General features: G+C 49.0%; 5 protein-coding genes across 5 annotated transcripts; 4 read left to right on the top strand and 1 right to left on the bottom strand.

Annotated features, from left to right (window-relative positions):
* Positions 1–922: 922 nt before the first annotated feature.
* On the top strand, positions 923–1,675 carry N7489_007511 (uncharacterized protein; the record flags this gene model as incomplete). The annotated part of the gene is made up of 1 exon (XM_056713261.1): positions 923–1,675. The coding sequence occupies one exon, from the start codon at positions 923–925 to the stop codon at positions 1,673–1,675; it is 753 nt and encodes a 250-aa protein (XP_056566976.1).
* Positions 1,676–3,681: 2,006 nt separating this feature from the next.
* Positions 3,682–6,158, top strand: N7489_007512 (putative C6 transcription factor; the record flags this gene model as incomplete). Its single annotated transcript, XM_056713262.1, has 3 exons — positions 3,682–4,311; positions 4,373–4,861; positions 4,938–6,158. The coding sequence occupies 3 exons, from the start codon at positions 3,682–3,684 to the stop codon at positions 6,156–6,158; spliced, it is 2,340 nt and encodes a 779-aa protein (XP_056566977.1).
* Positions 6,159–7,927: 1,769 nt separating this feature from the next.
* Positions 7,928–9,691, top strand: N7489_007513 (carotenoid oxygenase family protein; the record flags this gene model as incomplete). The annotated part of the gene is given in 3 exon segments (XM_056713263.1): positions 7,928–8,041; positions 8,092–8,467; positions 8,481–9,691. The coding sequence occupies 3 exon segments, from the start codon at positions 7,928–7,930 to the stop codon at positions 9,689–9,691; spliced, it is 1,701 nt and encodes a 566-aa protein (XP_056566978.1).
* Positions 9,692–10,627: 936 nt separating this feature from the next.
* On the bottom strand, positions 10,628–12,972 carry N7489_007514 (putative chromatin remodeling complex subunit (Rsc9); the record flags this gene model as incomplete). Its single annotated transcript, XM_056713264.1, has 3 exons — positions 10,628–12,483; positions 12,543–12,881; positions 12,939–12,972. The coding sequence occupies 3 exons, from the start codon at positions 12,970–12,972 to the stop codon at positions 10,628–10,630; spliced, it is 2,229 nt and encodes a 742-aa protein (XP_056566979.1).
* Positions 12,973–14,092: 1,120 nt separating this feature from the next.
* Positions 14,093–15,699, top strand: N7489_007515 (uncharacterized protein; the record flags this gene model as incomplete). The annotated part of the gene is made up of 4 exons (XM_056713265.1): positions 14,093–14,308; positions 14,373–14,507; positions 14,576–14,831; positions 14,891–15,699. 4 exons carry the CDS (start codon positions 14,093–14,095, stop codon positions 15,697–15,699), a joined length of 1,416 nt encoding a protein of 471 aa, XP_056566980.1.
* Between the last annotated feature and the right edge of the window lie 326 nt (positions 15,700–16,025).

Here is a 16,025-nt window from a genome sequence, read left to right on the forward strand (position 1 = left end):
CATGTGCACCTAGTGCTTCGGACACCACGGCGATAGCCAAATTAGGCTTAGCGTGACTTCCATTAATACGTGGACATACACAAGTACTCCGTACGCGGCTCATCCTTCCCGAGGTCCCCACCCTCACTTACCTAGGTAATCTTACAAACTTATATACGAGTACAGCCAATTTTCTCTATCAGCACCGTATACGCAACCCTTGAAGGCCTTATACAGACTCGTATTAGACCTAAAACTAGTTCAAAGCCGGGTTGTAACTGGCTTCGGAGTACTTAGTATAGGACGCGACCTTGAGAATAGGTGCGCTATACGAAGCTACCCAAGAACGAGCTTATGCTCACGTACCTAGTTATTATTAATATAAGAGCTACCCTACTAACATACCTACTGGTGAGTCGTTAACACGGGCGAACCGTTAACTCCAAAACACCGTTGTAAATGCGATTTTTCAGGTCACTGTATATCAACAACGAAAGTTGGTTTTGGTTGTAGAGGACACGATTATTTAGCTCCGATCGAGTGACATGAATATCTACATTATTGTATACCTCAAAATACTTCTCGACCTGATAAACATACTTAGAGTGATATATTAAGTACGAGGATATCCTAAGACCTCATAATGAGCCTTTAGTGTTGAAATATCACGTTGTAAAAATCGCGTTTTATTATGGTGTTTTGGAGTTAACGGTTCGCCCGTGTTAACGACTTACCCGTGCATTACGTTAACTATAGCTTGCAGGTGCCCGCTGTGATAGTATCTCCCTAAGCCAGTTTGTGGGGTTGTGTGTTGAAAAGCGGTTCTATACCTAATCGGGACTAGCCCCTGTAAATCATACTACTTTCTAAAGCTTGGCCCTCCGTTCGCGTGAAATTGGTATAGTTAATTCGTTGCTCGAGGTACCTGCTCGCAAGAATCATCATGATACTTCCTTCCAGACCGAGTGACTTCGATGCCCGATACCTCCGCCGCCTGGTAGGGACTAAGGTCACTACGTTTTATGACTTCGACCCCCTGCAACAGCCGTCTTCTGCTCTCCCTCCATGTCTGCCATCTCTCCCTCTGCGGCCCCCACCTCCTGGAGTCTCCCCTCCGGCGGCCTCGTCCTCTCCGGCCTCGTCCTCTCCGGCCTCGTCCGCTACGGCCCCTACCCTTTCCTTCTCCGGTTCGCCTCCCCCAGGGATCGGCCGCTCGTGGATCATCACGGAAAAGCTCTCGGAGAGGGCTGTTCATCTCGCACAGGAAGATGTCGACATGGGCGTTGGGTGTCCTATGACAGTTGGCAAATTTCTGTGCCACCTAGAGGAGGACCCGACGCAGATAGCGTTCATGCGAATATATTATCAGATTCCTATCTCTGGGACGGAGGACGCTGATCTGGCTACACTAGCCCAACAAATCCAACCTCCTGAGGTGTGTGGGGAGCTAGAGGCCTTTAGGCTATTGATGAGTCAAGGCTGTAGCTCTGTTCCACGTTTCCTTGGTTACTGCGAAAAAAAGCAAGGGGAACATGATCTCGTCCCTGGTGGTTATATCATATACCTCGTATGGGAAAAGGTGCCTGGGGAGCCTCTTACAGAGGAATTTTTCTGGAGCTTGGATCCCCTTGTACGAGAGGATGTCCGTGCCAAGTTTCGTGTTGCCTTCGAGTCAGTTTACGCAAACCCAAGATAGCAGACAGACAAAACGCTAATACAATCAACAGAGAGATGCTGCGTTGCGGTGTAAAACCACAGCTGCCGAGAATCTCGAAGATCATATATGATCAGGCCACTGGCAATGTGTACGTCAAAGATTCTACATGAATTGGGACTATTTACTAATGAGTTCAGTCGCCTTTCGGGGTTTCGAAGAGGATGGCCAATCCTTGATAAACTTCAATGGTCAGACACCCGTTATGTCGCGTACAGGCTGGCTAAGCGACCCGACGAGAGGGACTGGCGTTCTCGTCCGGAGAAATGGGAGCTATGAAAGGTCAGCAATGTTGCAGTTAGTGAGCATCATATTAAGTTTATTTTGCTGCTCTCCGTCAAAAGTGTTATGCAAGTCAAAGGCTTCATTTATTTCTGGCTGTTGTGATTCCTGCCTAGAAATTGAGGGGGGTTCTACTGGATCTTTTGAAGTCATATTGTACAGTTGTTGGCTCAAACCAATTTTGCTTTTCAGCTGAATTTAATCCTAATTGAGACTGCCTAATGAGCACAAACCGGATGTCAAATCAGTTGCCAAGAATGCATAAGACTGGCTAAATGTGACGATCTGGACGTACATGGGAGGATCGATTCGACGATAGGAACAAACAGGGCCGAATCGGGATGATAACAGAAGGCGATCCTTATCGTGGGACAATCAAACACCACCCCACCAGATAGAAAAGGAGAGACAGGAAGATTAGAAGGGCAAAAAACAACTAAAAGTTGAAGCGGCGATGAAGGGGACTTCATAGAAACACGCACGGCGATAGTAACGCGCAGTGAAGGGCTAAACCCGAAAAGGCACGCTAAACCATTTTGCGTAATTCACCGTCACTGAATTATACGAAGTACATCGTGACAGTTGATAAGTGGCCCGTATTACTCCACTCAATCATCCTTCTATCTCCTTTTCGATGTCTTTTTTGATGTCTTTTTTGATGTCTTTTATCTTCGATTTTCGAAGTCCGACATATCAACCAGAAATTTCCAATATACGAATAAGGGGAAAGTATGGTACATCGAAGAATACATCGGAGCGTTATAGTTTTCTCTTAAGGTCCTATCCACGGGTATGCCACAAAGTCTATATATTGTAGATCTATACTCCGTACTCCGTACTCCGTACCGAGTACGGAGCATAGTTCTCGCCTTGGCCTTCAGCCGTGACGCACGGCTCTTGGCCCCTGATGCCGTGCCCACTCGACCCATTATTGCCACTAAGTGGCACTTAGCTCCGGGCGAACCATTCACCATTCTTTTCGAGTGAAGATCTTTATGGTTCATCGGATGCGCTGTTAACAACTCCGCGGATCTAGAACAATTTTATGAACGGATGCAATTTTATTCGACTCCATATTGTCGAGTAATTAGCTAGATGCTTTAGTACGCCGTAGTGGTATTCTAGTATATTTTGTGAGTTCTTATACCTAGCTACTTGATCGGTTTTGAACAAATTCGAAGCTATCGGTGGCAACGCCATATACGGATGTATTGTGCATTTCCTGCAGATTCAAGATGGCCTTAGGGACTTCTGCCAGTGAAGTTAATAATCAGTGGGGTCAGATATTTCGACATCTCCAATGGCTCTAGACTGCCTTGGCAGTTTGCCACATTCTGTCTACATATGTAGTTATCGAGACTCGGGAGCTCGGTAGAATCTATGATGATAACCTTGGAAGAGACATGGAGATCTGCAGATTTTTAAAGTAAAGAAATGTTGCCGAAGGGGGGAAAGGAGTAAGATATGAATACGAAGGAAGACGGAATTTATCCCAAAAGGGAAAGTGTGGGCTAGTGGGCTATCATTGTTCTCCCTATCCGGACTCCGTATGTTGTACATACGTGCCTAATCCTAATGTGGCCGAGTTCGTACCTTGGAATCAATCTCAACGTCACCTTGTTTCTTTTTATATGCAATCGACTTGCGTAGATCATCCGCAGAGACACAACCTGCTGATTCGGCCTCTGATTGGCCAGTAACATTTAATGTGGATCGGTAGCTGGGGATGTGCAAAACCTCTGCAAAGGCCAAGGCTTGGATCTTCGGCATGGATGTACATTGTACAAACTATACAATCCATCTCAAGCCCATCTGCCTCGTTTTCAGCTGGACCGATTGGGTCAAGCAAAATAATGGCCGATTTGGTGGGCCAAGCCGGGACAACCCACTCGCGGTCCTCGGCACCACGGGTCCGCCTCACCTGTGAAGCATGTCGCCAGCGCAAAGTGAAATGCGACAAGTTAAGTCCTTGTACAAGCTGCGAGAGACTAGGCCTTGTGTGTGTTCCTGTGGAACGCGCGCGTCTGCCGCGCGGGCGCACGCGAAAGCCCGAGCGGATGGTAGGCTCGGACAAGGAACTATCGGAGCGAGTAGCGAGACTCGAGAAACTCCTGAAGAGAGTCGTCAATGAGCGAGATGGATTACAAGTTGTCTCGACTGGCCCCGAGCCGTCACATCCATACACACCGCATCAGTCAGCGGCAGAGGCCAGCAAGGCCAGTCCGGATAATCCGCAGGGTCAGAGTGACTACTTGCCCAGTGCGGCGCCACCACATCTTCCTCGCCCTTCAACTGTATATGTGGGGAGTCCCTTTTGGGAAGATATCATGCAGCAGGTGAGTTTGTTGAACTCATGGCTTGCGGCTGGGATGATTTGGCTCATGTCACGATCCCTAGACCCAAGAATTGCGCAGTGTCTTGCAAGGTCGTATAGAAAACGAAGACCATGGCGTCAAAGATTCGGCATCTAGTTTTGGCACATCGCTTGTGAGCTCTGAAAGCCCTGAAGGCTTGTCGAGCTCACCCCAGGCCAGCAGACGATTATATCTTCAACCCCAAATCCGGCACAGGTTATGTGACATTTTTTTCCGTAATGTCGATCCGCTCTTCAAAATTTTACATCGACCGTCGCTACAAGCATTTATTAAAGATGGCAAGCGTTATCTTGACTATGAGCAGGATCACCAGGCGCCAGCCACCCTTGCTTCGGCTATTTATCTTTGCGCTGTGTGTACTCTTGACGAGATGGAATGCCAGTCAATGTTCAACACAAGCAAAAAGGTAATAGTCGCGGAATTCCAGCAAGAAACAGAATCTGCGCTTGCAAAGGCGGACTTTGTCACGACGAACGATCTCACTGTTCTGCAAGCTTATATTATCTCTCTGGTGAGTACGACTACATGTTTCTCGTCTTTCGTGCCCCTTCATCTTAAAACTGGGATTTAAATCTAAACGGTTCTAGCTCGCCGCGCGATCTCAAGACCAAAGCCGAAGGGTCTGGACCATGTTGAGCATGGCACTCCGAGTAGGCCAGGCATTATCTCTTCACATACCCCAGCCGCCATTCACGGTACGCCCTTTTGAGCACGAGATGCGCAGGCGAGCATGGCTAGGAATCGGCGTCCTCGATGTAGCAGCCTCCCTAGACAGGGCATCCGAGCCGATGATGCAATCCGCATGGCTCGATTACAACCAGCCGTCGAATATCAATGATGAGGACTTATGGTTCAACATGCCAGGGCCGATCCCCGAACACACGGAAGGCACATTTACCGACATGACGCACACTTTGGTTGTCGCAGCGGCAGTGTCCGTGACCCGTACCCTTGCATTTTCAGACATGACCGAGCCAGCCGTGACTATAATGAGTTTGCGGCAGCAAGTCGTCCACGATTTCCAACAAAAGACATCAGACCTTCTGAGGGGCTGCAGGCCCGACCTTTCAGACTTCCAGTGGTACGCGCAGAAGACAGCGGGTGTTATGGGCAGCTGGCTGCAGCTAGCCTGTCTCCGACCGCTGCAGCGAAGCTATAACTTCATACCCCCGAAAATTCAAGGGAATGCCCTCCTTAAGATCGCAGCTGATGGCCTGCAGTGGTCGCAGGAGGTATACAATTACCCAGGTGCCAGGTCTTGGCGGTGGTACGGCTCGATGTGGGTTCATTGGCACGCCTTGGCTGTGGCCCTTGCCGAACTCTGCGTCTGCAAAGATCCGGTGGTGATGTCAAAGTACTGGACCGTCGTTGACGACGTTTACCAGCGCTTGCGGCTCGTAATCGCAGACTATGAACAGGGGATGCTCTGGAAGCCTTTGGAGAGGCTAATGTCGCAGGCGAAGACGCGGAGGAACGAACTCCTCGCTATTGACCCTTCTCGCCAAGCAGTGTCTCAGTGCACTTTCGATGGCACGTCTTCCGAGCCTGTCTCGAAACAACCTGAGCATCAACAGGATCTCGCAGACGTTTCGCTCGACTTGAGAGACGCCGTTGATGAACCGCTAGATTCGCAGACCACGGAAGTGCCGACTTCTTTCGCGCCGGTGTCCTGGCCCAATGTGTGGGATGCGATGGATCTTAGTGACCCATCACTACAGAGCGGCTCGGATGACACCGCTTGGTTGAGCTATGAGAACTTTATTGAAAATGTTTACGACAGCGCTGATTCTATTTTCTTGCCACGGTGAGAAACACATCTCCGGGAATGAAAGGGAACCTGGTTGCATAGAAATGCCCAGGTACCATATCCAGCAGTGATGCAATGATATACATGGCTAGATCTCCACTCTTGTGTCATGATCATGAAAAAGGCACTTTAAAAGAGTTCAATATAACAATGAATGAAATAAATCTCCACCCCGGGACACCGTTCGATCGCTGGCGAATCCCTTCAGTCAAATGGTTTCACCTCGCACCCAACTCCAATTACCATATAGACTCAGCTCATATAAGTGTATGGGACATTTTGCCCACCTCTGATAGCACACGTAAGGAATGAGAGCATGGAGTGACTCAAGCCCTTCAAATTCCAATGGCGCAGTTCTCAAGCAGAAAGTTCACGACACCGTCGTCTGTGCCAGAAGCACCTAAGCTGACCTCCAGGGCTGTCCGTCAATGACGTCTGTGTAGCGCACCCAGGTGTTCATACCGCCAAAAACATATCGTCAGACAGTGTACATGTCATTTAGCTCGCAATCACGAGGTAATCAGATACCTGATCAACATATTGATCCCACATGGGACTGGACTCAGCTAATTATTGGCCTTTCTAATCAGCCAAGAGCAAATTTCTGACGTCCAGCAATGATTTTCATGTGAGGTGGATAAAGTGTCGCAGGGCCAAGGTCCCAACTTGACTCAGACCTTAGGGGCATCATTACTCGAACTTGCTCTTTCGACGTCCCGGGTCTCTGGTAAGGCCTGTGATGTAGATGGCAAGGGAAGCTCGTCGTCGAGGAGTCGTTGGTAAGCGCACTGCTTTGCTCTTTGGGTGCATTCCGCACACGGCATTTCCCCATTACAGGCTTTCCTGAGACTTGCACAGCTATCACAGGCACGTTTGTGTTTCCCGCCGCGCTCCGGCTCGGGGATTTCATATCCGCCTTCTACGCGGGCCTTGCACGATTTCCAATGTCTCCGTAGCACATCTCTGTGTTCTTGTCAGCATACATAACACAGAGTAACATATATCCTCGGGAGTCATGGAAGGTAACACACCCTCGGCTGAACGAAGAGCCGCAAAACAAACAGAGGTGGCTCTTTACCGTGTGATCTGTAGGAAGTCATTACTATATCCATTCGAGTTTCGTCCGAAACATACGAGTAAGGGCATGGCGTTTCATATGGTCTAATCGCTGAAAACTAGAGGAACATTCTTTACATTTCCACATCCTTGGGCCTGTTCGGGTCTCGGGTTTCTGTACTTGTCGCTTCATGGGGGGTTGGCGTCGGCTTAATACAAGGCACCGAAAATGTGGCTGCCTCAGATGGTGTGGATTTCATATAGATGATTTGCGTGCCAGAAGACGGCATAAACAGCCTTCAAGTGGGTGTATCCCGCCAAGATCCGGGTGGAACTGAAATTAAATGTGTTGGTATGTGTTCATCCGTGATCAGAAATCAGTTATAGACTTGGCGCCTCAGAATGACGATGATGAGCGAGACTCGGTAATTCGACGTTGGCGATTGGCGAAAAGGGAGAAGTCGGTTGTGAAATTCAGCCCGTCGCGATTCCCCCGCCAATGACGAAGACAAAGACCAGGCGCAGTAAATGGGCTGTTTTCTTTCACAGTAAAGTGTTTAAAAAATATATAAAGGGTGAATCAGCAAGATGGTCAATTTGCTACCTAGGCAGTCAAGTAAATCAGATTGTGAAGACGAAAAGAGGCAAAGAGGAAAAGAACAAAAGGTACTGACCTGAAACGTCAGGCAACAACATCAACCTGAACAAACGCCCATGTCAACACAGTTCAATCACATCAAAAACATGTCGTCTATTGGCCGAGACTCAACAGCCAGAGAGAATGGTATGAGCGGAGATCATTATAACAACTGGCCCAACGACAAGGGTGTAAGTAAAATCATAGACACCTCGAACTATACATACTAATCCCTGCATAGTTCGATCCTGAATACGAACAGCGTGACCCCGTCGAGCTCTCTGTGGTAGGACAGATTCCTGCTTACGCTGCTGGAGTCCTGTATCGAACAGGTCCAGGCAAAAGTCAGCTTCAAGTTGATAATGGAGAAACACTACGACTCTCTCACTGGTTCGACGGATTTGGTCAAACCCACCGTTTCCAGATCTTCGCACCAGAGAACTCCCATGCTTCACCCCGGGTTTTCTACAACTCTCGCTTTTCAACGGACGACCTTATCGAACATGCAAGAAAGACGGGATCTCTGGACGAGATCAGTTTCGGACAGAAACGCGATCCTTGCAAGAGCGTCCTGGGAAAAGTCCAGACTGAATATCTCCCGCAGCCGACTCCGTCGAGTAGCAACATAAGTGTCACTCTTTCAATTACACGTCCCCGGCCTCGATCCCAGGCCCAATGAGTTGACTTCTCGCTGGGGCGATTCCCAGGGAATCCGGACTCTCTATGCGAAGACCGACTACAATGCCTTCAAGAAGCTCGATCCAGAAACCCTGGAGCCCATCGGCATGGCCTCGCAGATTATTCTGCACCCTGAACTTTCGGGACAACGCTCTGCATCTCATGCCCGATCTGATCCTATTACCGGAGACATGTTCAACTATAATCTCACCCTAGAACCAACCTGTACATACCGTGTTTTCGGGGTCTCGGCTTCAACGGGGAAGACGACAATCCTAGCGACCTTTCCCGCAACACCAGCTTATCTCCACTCCCTTCTCATCACCGAGGACCATGTTGTGCTGTGTGTGTGGAACGCACATATCAATCCACAGCTGTTGGACTCCTCGTTCATGGATTCAATATTGCCAACAGACCCAAGTCAGCCGGCAGTGTGGTATGTCATTGACCGTAAGCACGGCAAGGGGTTGATCGCAACATACGAAAGCCCTGCGTTCTTTTGCTTCCACACGGTTAACGCATGGCTCGAGCCCTCAAAGGAGAATCCGGCGGAGATGGATATCGTTGCAGATATTGTCAGAACCGACAACTCTAAATTCTTGGAATACGTCTATTACGAGAACTTGATCTCTTCGTTGGATACAGCCAAGACCTTCCAAAAGAAGAGAGATGATTCTTTCCGAACATCCTTTACCCGGTTCCGCCTACCTGCCGTGCCTTCCACGCCATGCACCGATCCTAAGAAAGCGGTAATCGAGTGGTCCCTTTGCAAATCGTTGTCGCCTGAGCTGCCAACTATGAATCCGAAAAGAGCCACTCAGAAACACCGATATGCCTACGCTGTGACCTTCCGTGGAGAAGCAACTCTGACGGACGGTATCATGAAGCTGGATTGTGATACCCAGCAAGTCCAGCTCTGGGCATGTCATGGCCAATCGCCCGGTGAGCCCATTTTCGTGGCTAACCCCGAGGGCACTAGTGAGGATGATGGTGTACTTCTTAGCGTGGTTCTCGATGGGATGCGTGGCAAGAGTTATTTGCTCTGTCTTGATGCTCGTAACTTGTCGGAGCTTGGCCGAGCGAATGTCGATGGAGCTGTTGGGTTTGGATTCCATGGACAGCATGTTCCGACTGTGGGTGGAATGCCTACAGGTGACTACTAAGTATGAAGTTCTTTTTCTGATATTGTTACTGTTATTACATGGAATGCCACCTGTTACATTCTATAGTCTAGTCTTATCTTCTTAGCTTTCTCAATTCTCAAATTGACACCATGCATTTCGACGTCCCCGTATAAATATCCCAATTACTGTTGATGTACAAACTGACATCTATTTTCAATCATTTCCGAATCGCAATCCTTTCCCGTGGTCTTTTGGAAGTTTATGCATAGATCCCATTAGTTGACTTGGGAGCTGAACAATGCCCTAAGATGACATCAACTCCATCTCCATCTCCTTTTCGCAAATATCATTCCTTATAACGACTTATTCCAATAAGACCTCCAAAATGGCATCCCCAGGCGAAAACAACATCTCAATCCTTCTAGCAACGATGCGATCAAGCCTAGACCCAACAACCTACGTCTCCCTTACAACCAAGTCCACCCTCCACTCACTACTCCTCTCGACATTCCAATGCTCAATCTCGTTGTCTAGGTTTGTTTTTCCTGAATAGATATACATATCTAGGTAAGAACAGGGAAGTAAACGACAAAAAAAGTGAATTAAACCCCGAGCCTCGGTATACTAACTAGTTGAATCTCGAATTTCTATCTTAAAGAGACGCCGGAAAAGATCAGACATCAACCACCCCATACCCATGCCCAGGTAGTAATGCAACTCCACTCTGCGGGGGCCTTTTGTGCGCGAACTTAGGCTGAGATCAAAGCGACAAGTCATTAAAAATAAAGCAGAAACAAGAAAACACCGCCAATGTGGCCCGGGCTCTTAGATATTGTACATTTAGACAAGATGGAGGACCTGGGAACCAGAAAGACAGCGAGAACACGAATAATCAGGGTATTAATCGTACAGAGATATTGATTCATGAGAGAAGAAAAAAGAGGCAGTTGCGACGGAAAACATGTAATGGGAAATTCAATAGTCTACCTCTTTCTCGATCACCATGATTAACTCGGTAAGCTCCTTGCGCAGCGCACGATTTCGGTCCCAGACTTCGACGATCTTGGGGCGCTGGCTCGTGAAGCACGCCTTCTTCCAGGGAAGTCCACCGTATTTAGACGTGGTCCGATTCGGCAGGCCTCGGGCGATGTTGCGCAGCACCAATGCGGCTTTATAGGCCACGCCGAATGGCTCGCCCTTTTCATTGATCGGTGTATCCATATAGTACCATTTGCGGACGATGCGCTCTTGGAGAACCGCACGCTTGGCGCTCGTGGGCTGTGCGCCTGCGGGGCGATCTTCGGGCAAATGGGACGAAACATGGCCAGCGACCATGGATGTGTTGGCGCTGGGCCCAGAGGCTCGGAACCGTACACAGTGGTCCCATTGACACGTGTGGATGGGCGTCTCTGCGGGATCAAGCTTATACTGGCCGGGAGTGTCTGTGGGTTCCAGGTTCATGTGGTCGCCGAAAACGTGGTTCCGGAGATCTGTCGGAGATGTGAATGCACGCTGGCACATCTTTGAAGGCTTTGAGTTGTCCGCCCATCTGCAGTAGGAGTAAGGGAAGCCTTCAAATGTGTGGGCAGTTTCTAAAGGTCGAATGCCCTTGATAATGAATTTGGTGGAAGTGCCAGGGCCGTTGATGACCTGTGCTTGGGCGTTCGTGAACGTGTTGCTGACGTTCTTGATGAACTCTGCAGCGGGAAGAACGCCCCCTCCAGTGACACGGGGATCTGCAAACCGGCTTTGGTAGGCTTGCCATAAAGCGATCTGTGTGATCTCGCATTCTGCATCCTCAATGAAGCAGCAACGTAGCCATTGGGAGCTGCGTTCCGGCTCAGAGAGTTCCATGAGCTTTTCCAAAAGCTCAGGGGATACACGAGGGATGTCAGTGGGTGGAGGTACGACCTTCTCTTCCTGAAGAACGGTTTCCTTTTTGGTAGGCCGTGCTTCATAGGTGAGAAGTGCGATCATGCGAGGAACAAAGACGATTGGGAAATTGAGGACATCCATCAGTGTCTCGATATTGTCATGACTGAGCGTGTATTGATACCAAAAGTCCAATGCACCACTCAGAATATCCTTGTCGAGGTCAAGAAGCGTGTGATAGTACATCTGCTGGAGAGTCGGTTTGGTCAGGGTCTCCATGGCCCGGTTTGCATCCGCATCATCCAGCTCAGTGCCGAAATGTGTCAAGGCCCACAGGGACCGCACGACATGGGCGCGGTCTGGGGAGTCAAGGCAATGCACCAAAGAAATCCACAATGGATCTTCAGGATCAGTTCGCAAGAACTTGGTGACCTCTTCGGCGATATCTAATGCGTCATTTTTGATTTCATTCAGTCGAGGTTGATTGGGAGCATTGATCAAGATAACCAAGAAGTCCCGTAGTAGACCATTTGCATAACGCGACACATAAAACGCGTTCTCCTTCAGGAGTACCATGTTTCGCAACACTAACGTGGCCTCTTTGATGTTTCTCAGTCGATGATTGAAGTCGTAGGTCTCAAGGCTGTCGTCCGGGAGGTTCACTGGGATTTTGCTAATTTTGTCCAGGATATCCCGGGTGCCATGTAACGAATTGAGCACGTTGACACGGTCAATCGGCTTCCGAGGATCGTACTGGAATTCCCACTTCACCCCCGTGCAGAGTTGTGTGATGTCAAGTGCTTTCTGCATCAAAGTTTCCGCAAGCAGGGGAAATCCTTCGAACTTGAATTTATCCCATCGTTGATTTGAAATTTGTACCAGGTGGTACAGCGCAAAGTCGACTTCATCCGGGATACCTGACTGCAGACCGTAGTGGGCACGTTTGTAGATGTGGTCCGCTAAATGAGACAAGACCATCAGTATTTCTAGCCGATCCATGGATGAAGGGGAGACTTACTCCTTGGAACCTCAAGATATCTCAGTGGGAAATAAGGGTCGTAATAATCCAACTGCCGGGGCATTTTCGAAGGGTCACGCATATGGGAAAATATGGCCGGGCGGTTCCCTGGGGTTGGGACTTCCCTCGTCGACATGGGAACCTGTCGATTGTCTTTCCCTTCCCAGCTATCGACCGTGAACTGCGCGCTTTGGGGATTGGCGGCCGGATTGACGTTTACATGATGGGGGCTAGCTGGTGGTTGTGGTGACGTGAGTCCATGATGGATGTGTGATCGACGGGCAGGAGTTGTATCGGGGATGAAGGGTTGGTTGACTTTTGGAGCATGGCGTAAGCCCTCTGTGGGTGGCATTAGTATAGGTACCACACCTGTCGGCTGAGAGATGGTAGTCTTACGTCGCAGTGAGGTGCGAGGGGTAGAGGCAGACATGGTGCTGCTGAAGGAACGCGACAGCGTTGCGCCGTTCACGTTTTCGAATGCACGTGTGGTTCCGTCCTTGCAGCGGATGAGATTGACAAACTTGACCTCGAGAATTCGAGGGAAAATCGGGGACAAGACCGTCCAGTCTCAAGATTGAAAACTTTGAAGACACGCCTCGAGGGATGCTGCCCTTGATACGCCTTTATTTGCGAACCAGTCGAGCAGGAGAAATTGCAGGGGTGTGAAACTCGCGACAACGTGCGGCTTCCAAGGTCGGAGCGTAAAGGCGATACAACGTTGATTATGACCGAAAGAGGTGATAGCGACGGTCAGTGGTTGTGACTCGGCTTGGGTCGCAAGTTTCGCGCGTTCGAACGTCGGAGCACTGGATGCGATGGTGAAAAGAGCAAAGTGCTACTTTGCTCAGCAGCAACGGCAGCTCTAAGGCAGTAGTAAATTTGCGCGTAGGTAATCAAAACCAGCGATATGTTTCAAAAGTAAAATATTCGTCAATGCCTTGCGGCCCTGGAGGGCTAGAGCTGGGCTTGCGATCAACGGCACTGATCAGCCAAAAGTCCGGGCTTCTCCAAGGCGCGTTGCCGGATTATCGGTTGTTCCCGTCGATGACTAATGAATGCCATGCCCGGGATATATTGATGCCTCAGGCTGCCACATTATTCAATTGTACACAGAGATAATAGACACAATAGGCATGATAGACCCATTCAGTCTGTCCTGATGTGCTTTATACACACCTTTCAGTTCGAGATGCCCAATAAACAGAGATGGAGGACTTTGGTTGATCGACTGGTCAACTGCATAGAGTAGCGTCTTGAGGAACCCAGTCATATCTTTGGCAGTCCCAACATGACTTCTAAGAGTTTGATATTACGAGATGAAATACAAGGCATACGTTCTTACCGCATAGATTCAATTACACTCTACTTAGAGGTGAGAACAGGGTGGGCAATTCAAATAACAGTGGGAGTGCTGACAGAGAGCTCTCTCGGTCAATCTCGCCCTCACCACAAAGTTCATTCCACTAGACACCACGCACATTGTTCATCTATATCATATCCATGGCCATTTCCTGAGACTTTACTCTTCTTGATTGTCCTAGATCTATAAGATGCAGCATCTGCAGCCAGCCATCCCTCCCCAGGTCCTTCGTCTAGCCATCGCCAAGTTCTCGCATACAACCACTACCATCGACCATGTTGGTCCACTGACCTGGAATCATGTCCCTGGAAATGGAGATCTGGCTTGCATATTCGAGAAGTTTCTCGATTCGGGGTCTGTGCCATCGAGGATGATTCAGAAAGTGGTTCGAGGTGGTGGCATCCTGGTACACTCACGCATAAAGCTTGACACAAGTCAGTAATGCTGAACATCCGGGTCATCCAATTTAGGAGCAGCTTGATCTCGTATTTTTTACTCGCATGGCACGAATGCAGGCCCAGCTGATTCCACCCCCAAGGTCGCACTTTGCTGTCGTTGTCAAGTCGCCTTGTCTTGCAGTCAAGTATCCTCATGGTGGAACACATGTGTGTATACTCTGGACCAGACATAACTCCGTGCAGTGGTCCTAACAAAACCTACTTATATTCCGCAGATTCGTCGGTTTCAGATCAAGTTTACTACCGAGCATGACTACTTCATGGCCTTGGCTCTTCTAGGCGAAATCAACTGTCCACTGACAGAAGGGAAGATACCAGCACCAGCAATACAACGATTTCCTTCGGTGTCATCATGGACATCGGGCCATCTCTCCTCCATTGCCCCCAGAACTTCAAACACGGCGGCCACATCAACTGGCAGCAATGGAGTCCACTTTTACCCCACGGGAGCCTTAGGGTCTGGAAGGACAAGTATGTAACGATTCCTCTGACCACCGCTCGAATAGCTATCTTACATTTTGCTTCGGTAGCACCAATTCGAGCATCATCTCCTGCCACCACTATTTCACACCTTGTATCCGGACCTGTACCAGCTCCCAGCCGCCCATGTCAAAGCACGGAACCGATATATTTGCCTCAACCACTACATGCATCTACTCTCGCACACATGTCAAACAAAGAACCGGAGCCACCAAGCTCCCAGCTTTCCACCATATCTGCAATTCATGACGTCGACCAGTTAAACCAGATGCTCCCTCCAAAGAGAGACCTGCCGTTCTCCAAGCCAACTGCGAAAAAGCCGAGAGCTGCAAGCTTGACTCGAACAACACAGAATCATCCCCAGTCAGCTCCACCAAGTTCTCAACCAACTGAGCCAACCAAGGATCCAGAACCTCATCTATGTCGTCTCGAGGTCGAGCCTAATAATTATTCTGCTTTGCCCGAATCCGATTCCCAACCCTTGTCCCAAACAAATCCTTGCCCGGTAGCAAGTCAGCGATCAGTGCTTTATGAAGAGCCCCCTGCTTCGCAAAACACAGCTCCGATCTGCGAATCCGCCGAAGAGCCATCCCAAATACCCAGCATTCAGAACACATCGGATGCACAGAATAACCAAACTAGCTCGAACTCCAACCACAACCCTGCCAGCAAGCCAGACGATAAAGCCCCGGCCCTGACAGAAGACCATCTTTCGCGGTATCTATCTTCACCAACGGCTGAGCGAATTGCTTTCCTCGAGAACTGGATGTGCGAATTGATCGATGATGACAAATTTATGACTCTATGTGAGGACGTAGATGGAACATGGAGGCGCTTTGCATTCGGACAAAGGCAGTGAAGGATGAGCCCTTGCTATTCGCTTATTCTCTGGGATATTATATCTTATTTCATATGTTATGTCATATCATGCCATGTCATATCTTGACATGTGAAGGAATGCGACTCAATATATCCATTTAGTAATTGACCCTAACACAGAGGAAGATCAAGCGACAAACCGGAAAAGCGACGCATCGTCGATATCTTCAACGCGCTGCACCTCTGCATAACTAGCTTTGAGAACATTGACTTTATAGTAGAAAAGGCCATCATTCAAAGCAAACATAGTTGCCCAACCCTTCGGAACCAAAAGAAAACCCTCTTGCGGCTCGGAACCATATCCGA

The sequence above is a fragment of the Penicillium chrysogenum genome, assembly GCF_028827035.1.
Source record: "Penicillium chrysogenum strain IBT 35668 chromosome Unknown utg000004l_segment0_segment0, whole genome shotgun sequence".
NCBI classification, from domain to species: Eukaryota; Fungi; Ascomycota; class Eurotiomycetes; order Eurotiales; family Aspergillaceae; genus Penicillium; species Penicillium chrysogenum.